General features: G+C 36.6%; 2 protein-coding genes and 1 long non-coding RNA gene across 3 annotated transcripts; 1 reads left to right on the top strand and 2 right to left on the bottom strand.

Moving 5' to 3' along the window:
• The first annotated feature begins 2,063 nt into the window (after positions 1-2,063).
• Positions 2,064-4,740, top strand: LOC110925605. The gene is made up of 4 exons (XR_002584610.2): positions 2,064-2,216; positions 3,330-3,416; positions 3,938-4,029; positions 4,535-4,740. It is a non-coding gene; the product is annotated as an uncharacterized LOC110925605 (long non-coding RNA).
• Positions 4,741-4,889: 149 nt separating this feature from the next.
• Positions 4,890-8,718, bottom strand: LOC110924512. Its single transcript, XM_022168513.1, has 5 exons — positions 8,628-8,718; positions 6,995-8,506; positions 5,499-5,551; positions 5,070-5,372; positions 4,890-4,991 (listed from the first exon to the last, which is right to left on the bottom strand). Exons 1-5 carry the CDS (start codon positions 8,716-8,718, stop codon positions 4,890-4,892), a joined length of 2,061 nt encoding a protein of 686 aa, XP_022024205.1.
• Positions 8,719-8,751: 33 nt separating this feature from the next.
• On the bottom strand, positions 8,752-9,981 carry LOC110924513. Its single transcript, XM_022168515.1, has 2 exons — positions 9,924-9,981; positions 8,752-9,848 (listed from the first exon to the last, which is right to left on the bottom strand). The coding sequence occupies exons 1-2, from the start codon at positions 9,979-9,981 to the stop codon at positions 8,752-8,754; spliced, it is 1,155 nt and encodes a 384-aa protein (XP_022024207.1).
• Positions 9,982-24,160: the final 14,179 nt, after the last annotated feature.

The following is a 24,160-nucleotide window of genomic DNA, read 5'->3' as shown; positions in this document are numbered from 1 at the left end:
TCTTTTTTTATAAAAAAACTAGCCTAAGACCCCGCGAGCTTTGCGGGTGGCTTAACACCAACTAAACACATAAAATAATTGAAACGTACAACCGTTAAACTTTGATTGTTAAACCTAATATTTTGAGACACTTTAGCAAGTCACAAAAAGTACGTTAACAAAATGTTCGTTTCACATTAAACTTTGGTAAACAAAAACATATATAGTAATAATTGTTCCAAAACTGTTACCACATATAGGATAGCGTTGGTAACGATATTATATGTTTACTTCTGATGACGTCTTTCAATAAATACATCGCTTAGTGGTCCGGATTAACAATTCGCAACGTGTTTTGATCCCTATAATATCGCAGCAAAAACTCTGCTCCATTTTCCAACCCAGCCTGCAGCATGAAGTTCCGCCATCCTCTGAAAGCATACCGAGGTATCCCACGTGCCGTTTCCTGCCGGATCTGGAGTATCATTGAAAATCCTTCTTCAGTTTGAACGACCATGTCATCAAGGACAGAGAAATCAACATTTGCTGCAAAGTCCTTTGGGATCCGCTGCATTAAAGTCCGAAAAATAAACAAATTTAAAAAAAAATTAACAACCTTGAAAGCCTTACATAATATTAAAATAAAGCATTTAAAGTATGAAAAACTTACAAAATGAAAAGATAGACACCATCTTAGTTCGTATACGTTGGCTTCATGAACAATGGCCGGAATCTGTGGAACGTCAACAAATCCTGGTTCGAAGACAGGATCAGCTTCAATGACTGGCACATCATGTACAACGTCTACAATGTCATCTTCCATGTCTTGATTTCCCCCATCTAATATGTAATCTTCACTAACATCCATTTGTTCCGTGTCTTCCTCTTCTTCAACACCAACACTATTCGCAAACTCAGGAAAAACAGACTGTAATCCATTAGGACGGAAAAGTAGAATGTTGAAAATGCGTCTCGCAACCAACTCAAAAAAGATTACATCACCTGATATGAGATGAAGATCTTTGGTGATTTGTGAGAAATCTTGAATGAAGTAGTCGGATCCCCAGAGCCTATTCACTTTAACACTCCAGATGTATATATTCCCAAAACGAATTGAAAAGTTATCATCCAATGTGTCCGCTTTGAAATACCGGTTCATAAACTCCTTCGGCAACCACTAAATAAAGAATAAATGCAATCGTCAATAAAAAGGTCAGTTGGTTCTTCATCCTAAGTAGTAAAAGTATAAATTACCAAGTTAGCATTCTCGGGAAATAACATCTCTACATAAAACTTGTTCTTAACACAGGAAAGACAATCAGCCTTAAAATGAGTGAAGTTTAGCTTCTGAGCATCAACAACATGGAAAACAATAACATCTTTATCCTCCAGACCAACATCACGAACCATAGCAGACCAACCATTCGAGAAACAATACCCATTGGCAGTAGATTTAACAGAAACAGTCCACTCATTGCCTTCGTCATTTTTGATAAGTACAGGACCAATCGGATACCCCTTCAAGTTGTCAAACTTATTATACCATAAAGGAAGAGACTGTAAATTACAAACAGGTATTACGTTAGTTGATGCTCATACGCTGGACATATTAAAAAATACTAGTTCATTAAATAACCATTACCTGTTCGGTTTTTGAGGAGTCCGCAATAACAATATAAAATCCTCGGTCTAAAACAAAATTTTGCACCTCCTTCTTAATGGATTCCATCACTGGTACGGCAAGGTCAGGACTAAGCGACTGAAGACCATTAGTACGGAACAGTTTAATCGTAAAGACATGTAACACCCCGAAAACGGGTTTGGTAATCAAACCACGTTTATACTAAAAGACGGGTAATTTACCTTCAGTGGTAAAAGAAACCCGGTGAATATTAGAATTCTTAAATAAACAAGAATTTGCTAACTAGGGATTTTAACCTAGTTAGCTAATAGTTTAGAAATAACTTATAATAGGGTTAAAATTAACCAAAGTTATTATAGAAACTAAAGTGGAGGGACCTAAGTTGTTAAAATTGAAACCAAAATTGATAAAACAAATAAAAAAATAAACCAAACACCCCAAAATGGGAGTCTGGTCGATCAAAAGAAAGACAGGGGGCGATCCCCATGCTCCAAACCCTAGAAAACTCACAAAAACTCTCAATTGGAGGTGCAAATCTGGTCCAAAACGAAATCCGAGCTTAGAATCGTGATCCTCATCGCAAGGGGGTTGTAAGGTATGTAAAATTTGATGTTAATTCTCTACTTGAAATCCTCATGAATTTAGGGTATTCGAAATTTGTTGATGCATGCTTGTTATATGGATGAAATAGGAACCTTGTAATGTTTAGGAGTAAACCCTAGACAAGATATGTTGAAATCGTGCCTAATTTTAGTAAAAAAAATCCATGAACACCATTGAAGGTGATTGTTGTTAGGGTTCTTGATTGCTGAAATGGTGTTATGATGTCAAGAACTTGCTTAAATTGAAAGCTGAATTCAAACGACTCTTGATCAGAATTTACAGCCGACTTGTATCGGCTGTAACTTGGACAAAACGTAATAAAAACATGTGTTTCTTGAGTCTAAAATGTAATTCCAGGAAATATCTTTAAAACCCCACTGGAATCGCATTTTTTCGACGAGAATTGAGCGTTTTATGAATTTTTCCGTGTCAAAGGTTCAAGCTGCATTTTCTGGCAGAATTTGCAGCCCATTACGAATGTCATAACTCAATTTAGGAATTTAGTTATGATCTCAAATTCTTACTGTAGAAAGTATTAAGTTATTAGAAGAAACTCCAATTGGAATTTCGTCAATCGGATAAACGAGGAATTTTTAATGAATTTTTCCGTAAGCTGCAGTCAGAAGTGACGAATCTGATTGCAGCTTAGTAGATGAATTTTTACGAATTTTTGGTAAAGAGTTAGATCTTGAAATTTTAACACAAGGGCTCCCCCTCCGAGAGGTACGCCACATAAAAAAATCATAAATTTTGAAGACTTGTAAACAGGTTAAATAGGTCACCAAAAACAGCCTATTTTCAGTGATACGAAACTTGATTGTTGATATTATAAATTATGCCCACAATGTTCATATGTTGAAATTATGAATCAAACGCGTAATTTCCTAGTTCGACTAATTATGTGTGATGTGGGGTAATACAAATTTTAATTATGAAGTCGATTTAGCTTATATGCACATATCATATAATTAAGGGTAGTTAACTTTTGAAGAGTTAAACTAACCATGGACGGAGTCGAATAGTAGTTTTGACATAGAAAACACGTAAGGTGGAATAGTCGTGGTTATAATGACTAACCTAACCACCTTGTGAATTATGATGATAGTTTGACTTTTGACAAGCTAGATGGAGGCTTGGAAGGAAGCGGGTCAAACGAAGCAAATAAGAAGTAAAAGCATGTTTCAGAAGCAAGGTAAGTAAAACTTACACCTACTTGTAGTATACGTGTTTATTTTATAGGCGATAAATACAACAAAGGATTTGGTTCAAATTATGAGTTCCAACATGAAACGAATTGGGTTGGAACGAATAGAAACATTTTAAACCATGATTAATGGTGAAAAAGGCAAAATGGTAAACTAGTCATGAATTGGTTAATAGTTTAAGAGTTTTCTTAAAGTTACCTTATAGCGTAACTAGCAATGGAAAATGGGTAAAAATGAAAATTAGTCAAGTATTGACTAAAGTAAAATAAGTTTCAAAGGATACCCATAGCATAAGCCGAATGGGTTAAAAATATAGGAAATTGACTTTAGAAAGAAAGGGATCTAGTGAGAAAATCCGAAATGGTTCGGATGTGTGATTTGTAAATAAAAACCATGTTTTTGTTACATATGAAAATGTTGGGTTATATATAGATCGAACGGGTCAAATGGTGGGAATAACGTCATTTGACAACATCAACTAATGTGGTGGTCAAGTCATGTGTTACAGGAGCGAATAGTAATTTGGATAATTGCGTCGCCACAGAATATCGGTAATAAAAGCAAGGTGTTGAAACGGGTCACTAGGTTGGCTCGAGCCAGGTACGTATAAATTCGATTGTGGTTAAACATACATATTTTTGGGTCAAATTGTAGCAATTGCCCTTCGTCGTAAATGAGGGGCTAAAGTTGACTAACATGCCCTTGTTGGGTAAACCGGGCAAACAACCTTTAAAAGTTGTTGGAAATAAGTGTTTTGGAAGAAACGGTAGGTTAAACAGACGAGCGGTTTGAAAGATACGAAAGTTTTCGTGTCAAAAACGGCAAAAAGGAAAGGAATGATGCAGGGGCTACCGTAACTCACGGTGCCACCGTAAGTTACGGTGGACATGATTTGGTTACAGTAAATGCCTACTGTTGTATGGTTGAATAATTGAAACACAGAGACCACCGTAACTTACGGTGCCACCGTAAGTTACGGTGGAGGTCAGAAATGAGTTTTTTTTTATTTTGGGTTTAAGATATCCATGTGGGATTTTCCTAATTTCCCCGTTGTATTAGTTTAATTAATTATCAAAACTGACCTGTAAGTTGGTTTTGATCACAGGTGAATGTCGAGGGTCCCGGATGAAGATCGAGCATCGAGCAAGAACCGAACACACATTAAATAAAGCTTCCGCAACGTTGTTTTGTCGTTATTCTAAACGGCGATTTAAATCACATTATGTATATCACTTAAATTGTAAAAGTTTTAAACAAACCTGTATTTCCGATATATATATAATCATTAATTACATGATTATTTTCGCAAAATATACGTTAAGCCTTGATTTATAAGAACGGGTCTTACAAGACATAATCATCAACCAACTCAAAAACAATAAGATCGCCAGTTATTAAACATAGATCATTGGAAACTTGAGTAAAATCAACAAAGAAATGGTTGATATCCCAGAGTCTTCTCATACTAACGGTCCACGTGTGGTTTTGTCAAAAACAATAACAAAATTGTCAAACAGATTATCACCATTGAAATGCTCTTGCATGAAGTCTCTCGGTAACCACTGCAGTTGATTAAAAAACATTGAATAAGTACAAAATGTAAATCTTTACTGAACATAAAAAAACTGTTTAAAACATACCAGATTTTGGTTCTCGGGGTTTGACATAACAACGTGGAACTTTGAACCTTGATCCGGGTGTGGATAACTCTTAAAATGAGTTATTCTAAACGTCATTGCATCCATAAGTTCAAATACAACATAGTCTCCATTGTCTACTTCAAGAACATTTATAAGAGTTGACCAACCGTTTGACACACAATAACCGTCCGTAGACTCCTTGATTTTAACATCAAATATTGCTTTATCATCAGTGATTAAGAAAACATTACCAACGGGATATCCATCTAATTCATTTAACTTGTTATACCAAGCTGGTAAAGGCTGCAAACATCATTTAAGTGATTAAATAATAAAAACACGATAAAATGCTACTTAAACATTTCTTAAAAGTTAGGTTGTTACTTAACAATATAATAATATATAACACGTTATGAACAAATGTATAACCTGTTCTTCTAATTTCCTGTCCTCGATGTAAACAAAAAAACCACGATCCATATCTGTAAAGATATTTATAAAGAACATTAATATAAATAGAATAAGGTTATAAATCCACCGCCAACTAAAATAAAAAGCCAAACAAATGATATAAAGGTAGGATCTTTAACATTATTGGTAAAATTGCAAATTTATAAAAGCATTGCAGCCTCTTTTGTATAGTAAAAGTTCCTTTACTCTAATAGACATAACATTAACTGATGTAATAGAATGTTAAAAACGTCAAGTAATCGTAAAGTATACTTTTAACAGATGCATTGACAAATGTTAAAAGACTTAAGTGGTTGCAAAACTAGGTAATAAAATTCAATCAAAACAACCAAATGCAGAGTATACAAATATATTATCCTAATTCGGAAAAAAAACATCATGAACCAATACTTTTATAACACCAGGTATAGACAAATAGAAAGATACATGCTATGGTTCAATTATTGTTCAAGAACACAACAATTAAGTCTTTCAATATAAAAAACACTTTCAAAAAATCACCCAGAAAAAAACATTATCATCAGAATACAACAATTTAAACAAAAATAACAGTAAAGATGAGCATATCAACAAAAAATAACGGCGAAGATTTCGGTTTTAATAATGGACATGCAAAAACATAATGACAGCAATCTGTTCAAAATAGTGACTAAAACAACTACAATAAATGAATACAAAGTTACAATAAACATTATCACCTAAAAAATCAAGTAGCAAAGAGGTTAGGGTTTATAAAATTAACCGAAAATAACTTTAAATCAGTTACTAAATCAACAATCATAGCTTCACAAAATTACAAATCGAACCTTTAAGAAACTTACCGGAGCCAAAACCGACGAAGAAAATTGCGAAGATGATGAAGGCGATGGTAGATAGATAACCGATTTAGAGAGTAAGGATGAATGACGGTATGAAAATCCCAAAAATTCATCATTATAAATATTATTAAAACACCGATCTTTGTAATTTTGGAATGACTGATGTGATTATGTATATATTGGAGAGATGCAATGATAATTTTTGGAAGAAAAAATAGGAAACAGGGGAACTGTAAGCGTGGTTTTTTTAAATGGATTTCAAAATGATAAAGTCATGTGAGTATGAATATGAAGTTATGAAAGACTAAACCGGAAGTAAGGTTTTCACGATATATATGTATATATATATATATATATATATAAATTGTTAAAAGTATTGGAAATAACAGGAGTAATAAGACAACAAATGGCAAAAAATGTTATTATTTTCAAATTGTTTATTATAAAATTTAACACTCAGTAAATAATCATGTTTAAAATATACATATTAAGTATTAATGAAAAATCATAAGTCATTGAATACTTCTTTATACACAACATTAGTTGTTTTATTTGTAGGCTTCCCATCTTTGTCCAGTATTAGCAATTTAACACCGTCTCTTGTTTTAACTCTCGATAACACGACATACAACTGACCATGCGTGAAAACCGGTTGTCTTAGGTACAGACCAACTCTAGAAAGTGATTGGCCTTGGCTTTTATTGATAGTCATGGCAAAGCAAACAACAACCGGAAATTGCCTTCTTTGAAATGAAAAGGGAATCTTCTTGTCTGAAGGTACTAAACTAATTCTGGGAATATAGGTTCGAGTACCAATGTTAGCTCCAGATATTATTTTAGCCTCTATTACACGGTTATACAACTTTGTAACCTTCAACCTTGTACCATTGCACAAACCATTTTTTTGGTCAATGTTACATAACATGACTGGCACACCAACTTTTAGCACTAACCTGTGATTTGGTAAGCCTGAAACTTTAAGACCATTGAGAACATCCGGTGTGTATAATCTTTCTTGTATTGAACTAACATTTTCAGTTGCACAAAGATGGTCAGAGCTTAGATACTCTCTTTCTTCACCGGGAAACAACGCTAACAGCCTATCGTTAATCTCGTTAACAACCTCATTCTTCAGCGCAAGTATAGCCCTATCACTAAAATAATTAGGACTTCTAAAGTTCTCGAGAATCGAAAGATAAACAAATTCGATCAGGCTGGAAATGGGATCGGAAGTATCATTAATTATAAGATTAGATGGCACTTCAATTGTCGCTTCTCCGTCATTAGGACCACCAACATTTCCCTCTCCTATATCCAAAAGCCACTTAGCAAAACTATTTATTTCCTCAATCTTGGATGGAGATCTTCCAACGGTTAACCTCATATTCCTTGACAACGTTAGCACCTTACATTTACTCCACAAATAAGACGAACTTAATGATGCATTCACCGTCTCTTGTCTTCCACCATTTCGAACAACGGGAAGTACTTGTCTAAAATCTCCACCAAAAACAATAGCCTTACCACCAAATGAGATTTCAGAATTTCTTGAGGTGTCGAAATTGAAAATGTCATTCATCGTGCGGTCCAAGGCTTCAAACGCATGTTTATAGACCATAGGTGCTTCATCCCATATAATAAGTTTGGTCTGATGCAACAATTTAGCGACATCACTATCTGCTTTTATATGACAAACCGAATCCTCATTAAGATTCAAAGGAATACGAAATCTGGAGTGTGCAGTCCTGCCGCCTGTCAATAACAGCGATGCAATTCCACTCGAAGCAACATTTAATACAATTTCTCTTTTTGATCGATGTGCGGCAGACAACGTCTTCCATAAAAAGGTTTTCCCGGTGCCACCATCTCCGTAAACAAAAAACATCCCTCCAGTGTTACCATCAACAGATTTCATTATCTCTTCAAACACCGACCTTTGTTCTTCAGTTAACATATTAAACAGATTAACATATTCCTCTGCGAGACTTAATACGTCGTAAGTATGCTCCTCGTTAATCAGACGATTGTCGAGATCAGATAACGAAGAAGAATCTGGAAAAGGCATTGTTGAGAAGTTCCGTAGTGATGAGCTATTCATACCTAAAAACTTTTCAATTTCCAACAAAGCGTAATTTTTAAGTTCGTCGTCTGGAATTGATAAACATGTTACATGTTCAAATACAAATACAATGAGTATGATATTTTATTTAAACCATGTATGAAAAAAACTAAAAAAGCAAAATGGCTTTTCTAAAGTTTCATAATGTACCTTGAACACGATGTAGTTTACTATATTTGTAGATGAAATCATCTGTCATGTATTTCCACGTGCTTTCCCATACGATCTCCGGTCTTGACATAGTATTGGACAATAGCATCATGCCAAATAAATTTCATACATACGAAGCTGTTGCTGTTTCGTTTGCTTCTTTAATTGCTTCGATGTACTCTTTGTCATCATCTAAAAGACCAAGTGCAAAACACGCATCTTTAAATGTATCATGTACATGACCATTAACAGTTTTGATATCGTTATATGACTTAGGTCCTTTTACTTTATTGAGCAAGATTCTTAAAAAATAAGCTTCTCCAAGAGAGGGAGCAACATTATGAATTCTGCCAATTGAGTTGCCTTTCTTCCGAGGTTGCCAACAACGGTTTTCAATCTTCCATACATACCAAGTTGGAAACTGAACATAAGTTAGTGTACACGCCAAATGGTTATCAGGGTCTTTGTTCCGTTCCATCCAAGACAGAAACATAGAACACTTGACAGATGGCCTGTTAAGAACAGAATTGATGTCTTCGTCTGGTCCAAAGACAACCGGTTGTAGACCTGGAAGATGGAATGGAAGCCTGCTAATAGAAGGATATCTGTAATTTACATCGTAACTAAATATCCTCCATGATGCCTCGCATGCTGAGATATACCGACAGTCATAATACTCTTTAATCTCATCTTTTTCATGTTGTTCATTGTGATTATCGCTATGCAAAACAGCAACTGTTGCTCTATCAGGACCTTTGTTGATATACTTAAACAAATACTTAATTGACCCAGCTTGATTGCACCACTCAACGTTTATATGTGCCTGATACTTTTCCAATAACTTTTTGTTGTATGGTACAACACTTCTATTATCTAACTCGATCCGGTTTTTGACAACTGTTGCTCCATCATCTCTCCTTCTGTATAATGGGAAACCATTGGCGTCAATTGTCGTAGTATCTTGAAATCTTTTTGGAAAACCTTTTGAACACTGTTTATCAACCATACATGGGCAGTTCATATTAGCATTACCACACGGTCCATGAATCATAAAATCCTTCACAAGCGTATACAACTCTGGGTCATCATCTCTGTTTGGAATTTCGGCACATATGAACGGATCAACTTGGTCAACAGTGAGAAGTTTAGCTTCTGGTTCCATGAATAAGCACAAATGCGCATGAGGCAAGCCACGTTTTTGAAACTCAATTGTATAAATAACTGCATAAAAATTATTTAAAATCAATAAAAGAAAATGTAACAAATATATTTAAAAAAAAAGATTGCATTACGTACTTGCTGCTGCTTTTCCCAACATATGACATTCCTTTAAATCTTTACAAATTGCATCCATCTTCACTTTAAATAACCTGGATAGGATATCAGGCCTATCTTCTGGATTCAGAGTGGTGTCTTTAAGAAACCGTTTTACCTCTGGCCACTTGGGATTGCATGTAATGGTTATAAAAAATCAGGATAACCGAACCATTTACATAAAGCCATTGCATCTAAATAGTTTTGCATCATATATCTAGCTCCACCGGTAAACGAAGAAGGCAATATAAGAGGTGTACCAACATTAGATATATCTTGCTGACCATTATTTCTCAATTTCCGGAGACTTTCATAGGTATCAGATCTTAGATTTTTTTGTTGAAAACGTATGTAGTTTAGTCTCTCGCTCTCAATCATCGTATAAGCATCAACCAAAAATTGTTGGAAAAGTCTCCTTGAATTTAGAATCAGCGAAAATTGGTTTACTATATCTTGAATACGATACGAAAAGAACTCTCTCATCGTACAATTTGGACGCTTCTTGTTGGTTACATCTATGACACCTCTATGAGGGATGTCAACTCTGTAACCATCATCTCCATATGGGAAGAGAATTGGGTATTGAAGAGCAAGGTAAGAAGGATGTAATTCACTTATTCGTTGAAGAGTCCCCGATTTAGTTTCAACAACAATATCTCTGTTCTCAATTGCGTTTTCAACATCTCCAACAATTAGAGCAGCAACCTCGCCAAATGTTGGTAAGTTATACATTCTGTGACAACCGGTAATTAACGGCTTCTAATTACGCAATTAACTAACGTTTAAGCCGATAATAAGTAGTGTTTAAGGCACGAATTAACTTAATTAGGCTCTTGGTATGCCTAGGAACGCTGATCGGATGTTGCAGTATGCGTATGAAGATTTTCGGGAAATCTATTGAATATTAAGCGATAACGAACTGACACTGTACAAACTACTGACAACGCCGACAAATATTAAACTTTTTTTTATGATATATTTTGGCGTCGTAATTAAATTTAATATCCGTAGTCGAAACCGGATCGAAAACGGTTTAAAGCGACAAACGACGCGATTTTACGCGAATCATACCGTAATCGACGATCGATCGTACATACGACTACCAGTCATGTTTTACGTGTTTTGATACTAAATTATAATTTATGGTGTTACGGAAAGATCGGGTTTTGATAACGGGTCTCGTAGAAAAATTCGGGTCACTTAAATACGGGGATTGGGCTTGTGGGCCTCGGGCCCAAGCCCAAAGCCCACTTGACAAACCCTACCTATTTAAAGAGGCCAAACCCTACATCCATCCATTTCATCAGCCGCTACCCCTTATCTCCTCTCTAAATTGTTTGTCTGCACTTTATAATCTAAACTTCACATAAAGAACACTCAAATGCACACACACAACACAAACCAACACATCTGTCTTATTCTCTTCGGTGAAGAACCAACCAACCATGGTGGTGGAGGTGGTGCACGGCGGTGGAGGCGGTGCTTGACTGTGGAGGCGGTGCACGGCGGTGTTCGTTCCAGCAACCGACAACCACGCCCACTGTCTCTTTCTCATATCCAGTTGCCGGAGATCGGCTGAAGGCGGCGGCGAACAGACGACAACCGCCGCACTCGGCGGCGGTGACGAATCGATGATTGTTTCCGCTTATGGTGAAGATGTTGCTCGATAATGATGATAATGTTGATGGAGCCGATGATGATGAAAACGAACGGCTAAAGCCGTAAATTTTTTTCCGGTGAGTTTTTTTTTATTTGTTATTTTCTTTCTTTCCGTTCACCTCTGACCAATAACTTAACGCTGGCCTTCATTTTTTTGTCTGGTGATGATGATGACGTTGCTGAATGATGACGATGATGGTTATATTATTCCAAGTTCTGGTTGTATTTGAGCCTCGGTTCCAGTGGTTGACACTTCAGTTCAGACTCGGTCATACATGCGGGTCTTGGTTTCGGTCAAGGCAGTTGAACAGACGGCTCGGTTCAGTCGAAGTTGGTTCAACTCGGTTTGACTCAGTCCCCAGAGGATTGGTATCAGAGCTATAGGTTTCAGCGAATTAGGTTTCTGTAGAGATACCTAAGCTTAAACCTCACTATCCTCTGGGGACTTAGATTATTAAGACGTGAACACATACAGAACGCCTAGGACTCGAATATGGGTTCCAACCGTTGCCGAAAACAATGAGTCAACAATTTTGGTTTTAAGCATACACAATGTTGTGTTGATACACGTTACACGAAACAATTACACACGAAAATCAAAACTTTGATAGTTTTGTATAACACGCATGTAGGACTTTTGGAAAACTCTTGATGAGAAGCTTATGTTGAAACTCATTAGAGGTTCTCACTTAGAAACCGTGACTAACAACTCGGGCAAACACCATTACCTATATTTTCTATGCTATTTTAATTACCCGAGCAGGTAATCTAGGTGGAACGAAATGCTATTGCGCAACTATACGTGAAACATAAACTATACATCAGCGGATGTCAAAGTACATCACACACGATTTTCGAGGCAAGGCCTTGGGGAAAACACACTTGGGCACGACAACAATGATGTTAATTCTGTCAGCGAGAGAATTACTGATCGAAATGCAGCACTTTGCCACGTGATCATGCAAACGACACGAATCACACTGAGGTACGCTTAAACAAGATTTCATAACAATCGATGCTTAGTCTAAAGAGACTCACAATTGCTGGCGCTGTAAAAGAAGTCACATGTCTTCGCATTTCCCCTACTTCATTCATGGCGATTGTGCTACGTACAGCATTCCATGGTAATGTCACATAACAAACGATCATCACGTGAACTTCCAGGTAAAGTCCTTAAATTCCTTTATTTGAAATTCCGAAATTTTGCATATAGTGAGTAGATTTTTGTATTTCTACTCCCCCTAATAGTCATTTCATCATGAAGATTTCATTTCATGATAGTGAACACTCGTTTGCCTATTTCTTGACAAATTCGTACGCTACACATGCCTTGTTTGTTACGCATGTGGTTTCACTTCGAATGGTCGTTTTGTCAACATCTCGTATATTATTTCGCTATACTTGATCTTTGCATTGTGATTTAAATGACCCGCATTATTGCGAAGCGTTGACTCTTTGATATCGAGTCGATAGTTTCTTGGAAAACTCATTTTCTTTTGAATGGCATACATGGTTATTTTTTTTTCGTTGTGGCCATGTCGAAACTTTCTTGTTGATACATGCTTCCATTGTTGGATGGTGCTTAAACCAAGTTCAATTGTTTGAACTTGCTCGTAATATATATTCGATTCAAGATTCCATATGATGGATTGAGGCCATCATATTCGAAATAATCCCAACAAGCACTTCATTTGCTTTGAACCATAACAGGCTTCTTGGTCTTCGACTTCATTGAATCGTTTCTTTGATCACGATCACCTTGTGGTGGCGTTTTTCACAAGTTTGAAGCTTGCGCTAATCTCGTTGCTCACCTCATGTACGGATTTAATTATTTATTTATTTGTTTATTGACATTAAATCCGCTTTGTTGATTTATCATATTAAAGCAATCTTAACACAATCGTGTGTTAAGATAATGGTACACAAATTTACGTCATATTTCGGTGTACCTCTTAACGGTTCTTTAATCATCGATCGAATATTTTGTGATATCTATTGCTCTTTCATTTCCGATCGGAAAACATTATTTATTTGTTTCATTATCAATTGAAAATATCATGATGTTTGTTTTGGAACAAACATTCACATTTACTTCGTTGAGCCCTTCATCTGATTTCATACACGGTGATACTTGTTCGTTCACCACTATTATTGAATTATTTCGATCACTATGACACCTTGTGATGTCGGTATAAACTTGTAGCTTGGGCTAATCATGATCGAGTGTTTCATGAAAAACACAGGTGATACTTGTTCAATCACCGCTATTATCGAATTGTTTCATTCACTACGACACCTTGTGGCGTCGGTATAAACTTGTAGCTTGTGCTAATCACGATCAACTGCTTCATGCGAAACTATATATGCTTTTCGTTTGACACATCGTTTAAGTAGTCTTAATGCAATTATGTATTAAGACGATGATACACCAGGTTCGGTTGTATTTCATTTCGGTGTATCCTTGCAACTCAACAATGTCAACAGATTGATTTTATTCATTTAATGGGTCGATAGTTGACAAATCATTTTTATGATTCTATTTATTCGATCTTGTTAAATCCGAGTTTCAGTCATACAACAACTAACGCAGGTTTCCGTTGGTAGTGAATTCTATTGTTTCAAAAATTAATTTGCATATTGTGAACGTTATTTGGAATTCTATTGGTCCAAAATTCCTCTTTTGTTGAACCTCGTAAAGTTGGTCGCATTGGTGATAGTATCACTACGCTTCGTTCACTTGACATCGATTTCTTGAACAAACTCAGTTGAATCATTGGGTTCTTATCAATGCAAAATGTCCTTACATTCACGTAATCTGAATAGGTTTTGATTCAATTACGTGCTCATTCATTTTGGTATTATTCGGACTTACCTAGGAACGACACAGCTCTGAGAAGATAACATAGTCTAAATTTCGAGGACGAAATTTCCGTAACAGGGGGAGAATGTGACAACCGGTAATTAACGGCTTCTAATTACGCAATTAACTAACGTTTAAGCCGATAATAAGTAGTGTTTAAGGCACAAATTAACTTAATTAGGCTCTTGGTATGCCTAGGAACGCTGATCGGATGTTGCAGTATGCGTATGAAGATTTTCGGGAAATCTATTGAATATTAAGCGATAACGAACTGACACTGTACAAACTACTGACAACGCCGACAAATATTAAACTTTTTTTATGATATATTTTGGCGTCGTAATTAAATTTAATATCCGTAGTCGAAACCGGATCGAAAACGGTTTAAAGCGACAAACGACGCGATTTTACGCGAATCATACCGTAATCGACGATCGATCGTACATACGACTACCAGTCATGTTTTACGTGTTTTGATACTAAATTATAATTTATGGTGTTACGGAAAGATCGGGTTTTGATAACGGGTCTCGTAGAAAAATTCGGGTCACTTAAATACGGGGATTGGGCTTGTGGGCCTCGGGCCCAAGCCCAAAGCCCACTTGACAAACCCTACCTATTTAAAGAGGCCAAACCCTACATCCATCCATTTCATCAGCCGCTACCCCTTATCTCCTCTCTAAATTGTTTGTCTGCACTTTATAATCTAAACTTCACATAAAGAACACTCAAATGCACACACACAACACAAACCAACACATCTGTCTTATTCTCTTCGGTGAAGAACCAACCAACCATGGTGGTGGAGGTGGTGCACGGTGGTGGAGGCGGTGCACGACTGTGGAGGCGGTGCACGGCGGTGTTCGTTCCAGCAACCGACAACCACGCCCACTGTCTCTTTCTCATATCCAGTTGCCGGAGATCGGCTGAAGGCGGCGGCGAACAGACGACAACCGCCGCACTCGGCGGCGGTGACGAATCGATGATTGTTTCCGCTTATGGTGAAGATGTTGCTCGATAATGATGATAATGTTGATGGAGCCGATGATGATGAAAACGAACGGCTAAAGCCGTAAATTTTTTTCCGGTGAGTTTTTTTTATTTGTTATTTTCTTTCTTTCCGTTCACCTCTGACCAATAACGTAACGCTGGTCTTCATTTTTTTTGTCTGGTGATGATGATGACGTTGCTGAATGATGACGATGATGGTTATATTATTCCAAGTTCTGGTTGTATTTGAGCCTCGGTTCCAGTGGTTGACACTTCAGTTCAGACTCGGTCATACATGCGGGTCTTGGTTTCGGTCAAGGCAGTTGAACAGACGGCTCGGTTCAGTCGAAGTTGGTTCAACTCGGTTTGACTCAGTCCCCAGAGGATTGGTATCAGAGCTATAGGTTTCAGCGAATTAGGTTTCTGTAGAGATACCTAAGCTTAAACCTCACTATCCTCTGGGGACTTAGATTATTAAGACGTGAACACATACAGAACGCCTAGGACTCGAATATGGGTTCCAACCGTTGCCGAAAACAATGAGTCAACAATTTTGGTTTTAAGCATACACAATGTTGTGTTGATACACGTTACACGAAACAATTACACACGAAAATCAAAACTTTGATAGTTTTGTATAACACGCATGTAGGACTTTTGGAAAACTCTTGATGAGAAGCTTATGTTGAAACTCATTAGAGGTTCTCACTTAGAAACCGTGACTAACAACTCGGGCAAACACCATTACCTATATTTTCTATGCTATTTTAATTACCCGAGCAGGTAATCTAGGTGGAACGAAATGCTATTGCGCAACTATACGTGAAACATAAACTATACATCAGCGGATGTCAAAGTACATCACACACGATTTTCGAGGCAAGGCCTTGGGGAAAACACACTTGGGCACGACAACAATGATGTTAATTCTGTCAGCGAGAGAATTACTGATCGAAATGCAGCACTTTGCCACGTGATCATGCAAACGACACGAATCACACTGAGGTACGCTTAAACAAGATTTCATAAGAATCGATGCTTAGTCTAAAGAGACTCACAATTGCTGGCGCTGCAAAAGAAGTCACATGTCTTCGCATTTCCCCTACTTCATTCATGGCGATTGTGCTACGTACAGCATTCCATGGTAATGTCACATAACAAACGATCATCACGTGAACTTCCAGGTAAAGTCCTTAAATTCCTTTATTTGAAATTCCGAAATTTTGCATATAGTGAGTAGATTTTTGTATTTCTACTCCCCCTAATAGTCATTTCATCATGAAGATTTTATTTCATGATAGTGAACACTCGTTTGCCTATTTCTTGACAAATTCGTACGCTACACATGCCTTGTTTGTTACGCATGTGGTTTCACTTCGAATGGTCGTTTTGTCAACATCTCGTATATTATTTCGCTATACTTGATCTTTGCATTGTGATTTAAATGACCCGCATTATTGCGAAGCGTTGACTCTTTGATATCGAGTCGATAGTTTCTTGGAAAACTCATTTTCTTTTGAATGGCATACATGGTTATTTTTTTTCGTTGTGGCCATGTCGAAACTTTCTTGTTGATACATGCTTCCATTGTTGGATGGTGCTTAAACCAAGTTCAATTGTTTGAACTTGCTCGTAATATATATTCGATTCAAGATTCCATATGATGGATTGAGGCCATCATATTCGAAATAATCCCAACAAGCACTTCATTTGCTTTGAACCATAACAGGCTTCTTGGTCTTCGACTTCATTGAATCGTTTCTTTGATCACGATCACCTTGTGGTGGCGTTTTTCACAAGTTTGAAGCTTGCGCTAATCTCATTGCTCACCTCATGTACGGATTTAATTATTTATTTATTTGTTTATTGACATTAAATCCGCTTTGTTGATTTATCATATTAAAGCAATCTTAACACAATCGTGTGTTAAGATAATGGTACACAAATTTACGTCATATTTCGGTGTACCTCTTAACGGTTCTTTAATCATCGATCGAATATTTTGTGATATCTATTGCTCTTTCATTTCCGATCGGAAAACATTATTTATTTGTTTCATTATCAATTGAAAATATCATGATGTTTGTTTTGGAACAAACATTCACATTTACTTCGTTGAGCCCTTCATCTGATTTCATACACGGTGATACTTGTTCGTTCACCACTATTATTGAATTATTTCGATCACTATGACACCTTGTGATGTCGGTATAAACTTGTAGCTTGGGCTAATCATGATCGAGTGTTTCATGAAAAACACAGGTGATACTTGTTCAATCACCGCTATTATCGAATTGTTTCATTCACTACGACACCTTGTGGCGTCGGTATAAACTTGTAGCTTGTGCTAATCACGATCAACTGCTTCATGCGAAACTATATATGCTTTTCGTTTGACACATCGTTTAAGTAGTCTTAATGCAATTATGTATTAAGACGATGATACACCAGGTTCGGTTGTATTTCATTTCGGTGTATCCTTGCAACTCAACAATGTCAACAGATTGATTTTATTCATTTAATGGGTCGATAGTTGACAAATCATTTTTATGATTCTATTTATTCGATCTTGTTAAATCCGAGTTTCAGTCATACAACAACTAACGCAGGTTTCCGTTGGTAGTGAATTCTATTGTTTCAAAAATTAATTTGCATATTGTGAACGTTATTTGGAATTCTATTGGTCCAAAATTCCTCTTTTGTTGAACCTCGTAAAGTTGGTCGCATTGGTGATAGTATCACTACGCTTCGTTCACTTGACATCGATTTCTTGAACAAACTCAGTTGAATCATTGGGTTCTTATCAATGCAAAATGTCCTTACATTCACGTAATCTGAATAGGTTTTGATTCAATTACGTGCTCATTCATTTTGGTATTATTCGGACTTACCTAGGAACGACACAGCTCTGAGAAGATAACATAGTCTAAATTTCGAGGACGAAATTTCCGTAACAGGGGGAGAATGTGACAACTGGTAATTAACGGCTTCTAATTATGCAATTAACTAACGTTTAAGCCGATAATAAGTAGTGTTTAAGGCACGAATTAACTTAATTAGGCTCTTGGTATGCCTAGGAACGCTGATCGGATGTTGCAGTATGCGTATGAAGATTTTCGGGAAATCTATTGAATATTAAGCGATAACGAACTGACACTGTACAAACTACTGACAACGCCGACAAATATTAAACTTTTTTTTATGATATATTTTGGCGTCGTAATTAAATTTAATATCCGTAGTCGAAACCGGATCGAAAACGGTTTAAAGCGACAAACGACGCGATTTTACGCGAATCATACCGTAATCGACGATCGATCGTACATACGACTACCAGTCATGTTTTACGTGTTTTGATACTAAATTATAATTTATGGTGTTACGGAAAGATCGGGTTTTGATAACGGGTCTCGTAGAAAAATTCGGGTCACTTAAATACGGGGATTGGGCTTGTGGGCCTCGGGCCCAAGCCCAAAGCCCACTTGACAAACCCTACCTATTTAAAGAGGCCAAACCCTACATCCATCCATTTCATCAGCCGCTACCCCTTATCTCCTCTCTAAATTGTTTGTCTGCACTTTATAATCTAAACTTCACATAAAGAACACTCAAATGCACACACACAACACAAACCAACACATCTGTCTTATTCTCTTCGGTGAAGAACCAACCAACCATGGTGGTGGAGGTGGTGCACGGCGGTGGAGGCGGTGCACGACTGTGGAGGCGGTGCACGGCGGTGTTCGTTCCAGCAACCGACAACCACGCCCACTGTCTCTTTCTCATATCCAGTTGCCGGAGATCGGCTGAAGGCGGCGGCGAACAGACGACAACCGCCGCACTCGGCGGCGGTGACGAATCGATGATTGTTTCCGCTTATGGTGAAGATGTTGCTCGATAATGATGATAATGTTGATGGAGCCGATGATGATGAAAACGAACGGCTAAAGCCGTAAATTTTTTTCCGGTGAGTTTTTTTTTTATTTGTTATTTTCTTTCTTTCCGTTCACCTCTGACCAATAACGTAACGCTGGTCTTCATTTTTTTTGTCTGATGATGATGATGACGTTGCTGAATGATGACGATGATGGTTATATTATTCCAAGTTCTGGTTGTATTTGAGCCTCGGTTCCAGTGGTTGACACTTCAGTTCAGACTCGGTCATACATGCGGGTCTTGGTTTCGGTCAAGGCAGTTGAACAGACGGCTCGGTTCAGTCGAAGTTGGTTCAACTCGGTTTGACTCAGTCAAACCGAGTCAACTCAGTCATTGGTTCGGTCAAACCGGGCCTACTCGGTCAACGGCGGTCAAACAGTCAAACTAGTCAACTCGGGTCAACAAGTCAGCCCCGATTCGATTACGGTTCAACTCGTTTCGGTTATGGTTCAAGATTGGTTCGAATCGGTCACCTGGTTTCGGTTCGGGTTTTCGGGTCAACACGTCAACCGGTCAAATTTCAGTCAACGGCAGTCAATTGTCGGGTCAAAAGCGGTCAATTCAGGACCCGGTAAAGTTTTAACGATGCGTTAAACTTTATATATAGATTCGTATATTTTTAGTTTACGTGACCGAGCTCGAACCGTCGTTTATTTAGTTATTATATACGTTTAATTTTTGGCGTATTTTGGCGAAAATCATATACACATATTGTTTGATTGAATTATTGTTGCGATTTGATTTAAAATATCGACACATTGGATGTCGAGGTTATCCTAAAAACAGAGGAAACTCTGTCCGTTTTTCGTCAAAAATCCGAAGTTTCAAACATAATTATGTTATATAAGCGACGTCTAACGAGATCGAGGTATTTTTATAAAATAAATATAAGAGTATATTTATTTTGGCGACGCTTTACGACTTACAAAACGCGTTTATAACGTTTCGACAAAAGTGGATTACAAGTCAACGAAAACATATTGAAACTCTAACACTTTTATAAAATAAATATAATTAGTTATATTTATTTCAAACGGCGAAAATTATATTTTATAAAATAAATATAATGTCTTATATTTATTTCTAATGTCAACGATTCGGAAATCGTATTTCAAAAGTCTAGTATTCGGAAAATATGTAACATAAATATAATTATTTATATTTATATTTATTTCGAGTGTCGGGACTTCGAATACTCTTATAAAGCTTATTCGTTTCAAACATCTAACCGAACACGACACGTATCGCACAATTATAACACCTTGCTAACCGAGTTAGTTGATAACTAGTATATATATTATATATACTTACACTTTACGAAAACTATGAAGACGTATTACTAAATCATCTACGCCTTTTATTCTCGAGAACTAACACGACTTTGTAATTATACTTATATCTATATATATATAAATATATATATCCTACATCACTCGGAAACTAAGTTGTTTCCGAGGCTTAGCGTTTATCCCGATTATAAATGGGATCGAATAACCATAAATTGGATATTTCAAATCAAAATATTAACACTACCTGAGAGTCGTTTAGTTAACGACTCGGTAGAGCTCGGACACGTAGTTTAGCTACGTTTAAACTAGAAACTGACAAGTTATTCTCTGTTAGGAATACTATAGATGCACGCTAGCAAGTCACATTATTGGAATGACATCATTGAATCACGTTAAGCTAGCTTTGCATAGGAATGTCAAGGTGAGTTCATAACCCCCACTTTTTACTGTTTTACATTTTTATAAAATGTTTTCGGGGTGGAAAGACATGCAAGTTTTGCAAAATCACACAAGGTTTCGATAAATGAATATTGCATATTTATAAACCATTTTGCGACATGATTTTAACAAACTCAAATGGTTTACGAAAAGATTATGCTAAACATACCGGTTTATAAAAACATTAGTGTTTTTCGAAACATGCATGAGTTTTAATAACACGAATGGCGTGGGCAAAGGCCCAAGGACATGGGCAGAGGCCCAAGGACATGAATAACTCTCACATTATACGTTAACTAGGGTATGGTTAAGCTAGGGAATGAACTGTTAGATCAGGTGAGCGAATAGTAATCTCTCTTAAGTGCCATTAATCTTGTATAAGACCGAGGGCAAAAGTGGTAGATCTATCGGGTGTAGCGAGCCCCACTCTTGGGTCCTTGTGTGGCCCATGTAGTGCTTTTGTTGTTCTAACCGGGTGGACCGGGGGAAATCCGCTAGGGTTGAGTGCTTCCTATGTCGCCACACATATTAATGTCCTTGCAAAACATTAATGATCTGTTCATAGACGCTTACATACCAGTTTTAATACTCAGATTTTCAAATGTTTTTAAGATTCATTTGAAGTAAACTCACAAATACATGGATTTACAAACTTTGGTAACGTTTTTCAAACTATACCTAAGTAAGAGGACACGCTGATCCTGCTTACAAAGGTTCGTTTGGGCTCGGCCCATTCTCTCTCGTGCAATGCACAAAGACTCTCGTGGGCTAGACTCACAGTTTTCATATATCATGCCAAGAAAATGATTTTACTATATTTTCTCAGCAACTTTGAAACCGGTTATCAAAAAGATTTATTTTAAATCTTTTCAAAACAAACTATGAACTCGCTCAACTTTATGTTGACTTTTTCGCATGTTCTTTCTCAGGTTGCATTTTTCAAAACTACGGAACGGTTGGAATAGAAGAACCCACGGGATTTCGAGTACATAGCGGGCGTTCATTGTTTAGAAGTCTTAGCTTTTTTGCTTCCGCTGTGCAATGAAGATACCGGTCCAGTCACGCCAGCTCTGATATTTCGGGGTGTGACACATTCGACCATCCTTGTCCCTTTTTCCAATAAGACGTACCTTAAGAGTAAGCTGCAGATCGTGATGAAAACAATCTCTAACCATCCTGTAAACTTTAACCAATACATTATCGGAGTCTAACACAGACTTGATATGTTGGATCAACTGACGATCAACTGAAGCAGAAGAGGATGTAGGTGACTCCTTAGATCGACTGTTTTGACACATTTTTTATCAAAGAATTATTAATTATTAATTGAGAAACAATTGAAACAAATTATACTGTAGGATACTTACCTAAAAATCGATTCTCGGTTTGAAACTTCGTTCTCTGTATCGTATATGTATAGCTGGCAAAACTTTGGTTTATTCGCATTCTCCGGCAACAGACTTCCAATACTATGATAGTTTTCACCGCTAATCCTGTAGCAAAATGGGCCATTACCTCTATTAACAGTCGGATCGACCTTACCACCCATTGATGTGAATGCGAACATAGAATTATAACGGCGAATGTTTTTCAAAAAATGCTTGCTTTCATTATCCAAAGATGTAAACAGTTTCTGATAATTTGGTTGTGCATCTTTATAATCGGGTAGCTCTACTTTGGCATAACCACAACATAAAAAATAACTTGTTTTCCCATTATTGGTTCTACCTCTCGCCGTTTCTACAGCCCATAACTTTGCCATGCATACTTGACATGTAATACACTGGTCACCATGATCTAAGTAATCTGTAGATTAGCATGGAAATAAAAATAAATGAAATTAATCGATGTATTTCAAGATAAAAAAATGGTATAAAAAATAATGTCGGAAATATATAACTTAAACGACTACCTGGTGAAACACCTTTGTAAGGATCTTCATCTAACGCTGCATCTGTAGTCAAATCAACCATTGGAATAGGAGATGTAATTCGTGGTCTGCCTAATAACTTAGATTTCCCAGGAGATAGCTTTGGAGATGTTTTGCGTAAAATAGGAGTTGTAGTCGCTGTTGTTATGTTTGGAGAAATAGAAAAGCGACGGATACTTGTTGAAAGTGTTTGGTTGTTTGAAGCAGATGTGTCATCACCTAAATAAAATATGACTTTAGAAAATCGGGTATAATATTACTTGTAAATATTAACAAATAAAATTACCATTTTGTGTGTTACAATGAAAGGATCTTGTATTAGAAGAAGATTGTAAACTGTTCATAGCCCTGGATTTGCCTCGTAAGATAGGAGATTTTTTACTATCTAAATAAAGTCTCCTTAATCTCCGTCTCTCTTTAGTGTAACTTTGATAACTTTGCGTGAAAACAACTGATAAAAGAAAAACGATATATATAGTTTTAGCATATATATGTATCAAAATAGTTAAGTATGCAATTTTAAAAAATATGAAAAGTTTAAAGAAAATAAATAAATAAACCTGGCGAAATAGTAGATGCATGTTGTGAAGTAGTGGGAGTGTGAAATAAAATGGAAGACGAATTAGAAGTCGACGATTCTTTTGTCTTAGAAACCGGTAACACGTGTGACACGTTAGATCTTTTACTATCCAAATACAATTTTCGTAGCTTACGCCTCTCTCTGCACTCGTCTTGTGTAATTGCCGGAGTTAAAACTGTATTACCATGTAAAACCAAAGAAACGATATAATAGCATTAGTTGTCTAAAAAAATAACTTTGATAATATTGTAACTTTGCGTTATGATATTAGATATATCTAATTATTTTAGACATATATATGTATAAAAATAGTTAACTATACAATTTTAAAAAATATGAAAAGTTTAAATAAAATAAATAAATAAACCTGGACAATTAGTAGATGCATGTTGTGAAGTAGTGGGACTGTGAAATAAAATGGAAGACAAATTAGAAGTCGATGATTCTTTTTCTTAGAAACCGGTAACACGTTTGATACATTAGATCTTTTACTATACAAATACAATTTCCGTAGCTTACGCCTCTCTCTGCACTCAT

The sequence above is a fragment of the Helianthus annuus genome, chromosome 17 (genome assembly GCF_002127325.2).
Source record: "Helianthus annuus cultivar XRQ/B chromosome 17, HanXRQr2.0-SUNRISE, whole genome shotgun sequence".
NCBI lineage: Eukaryota > Viridiplantae > Streptophyta > Magnoliopsida > Asterales > Asteraceae > Helianthus > Helianthus annuus.
Note: the sequence above shows the minus strand (reverse complement) of the source record. Positions and strands in the feature narration are given on the sequence as shown.

Excerpts from the sequence above, each read along its gene's own strand:
- LOC110924512 (XM_022168513.1), bottom strand. The coding sequence starts at position 8,718 with ATGTCAAGACCGGAGATCGTATGGGAAAGCACGTGGAAATACATGACA. Across the intron at positions 5,373-5,498 it reads ACAGGAAATTAGAAGAACAG|CCTTTACCAGCTTGGTATAA; the intron begins GTTATACATTTG and ends TGATGTTTGCAG. Across the intron at positions 4,992-5,069 it reads ACCCCGAGAACCAAAATCTG|TGGTTACCGAGAGACTTCAT; the intron begins GTATGTTTTAAA and ends AATCAACTGCAG.
- LOC110924513 (XM_022168515.1), bottom strand. The coding sequence starts at position 9,981 with ATGGATGCAATTTGTAAAGATTTAAAGGAATGTCATATGTTGGGAAAA. Across the intron at positions 9,849-9,923 it reads GTTGGGAAAAGCAGCAGCAA|TTATTTATACAATTGAGTTT; the intron begins GTACGTAATGCA and ends ATTTTTATGCAG.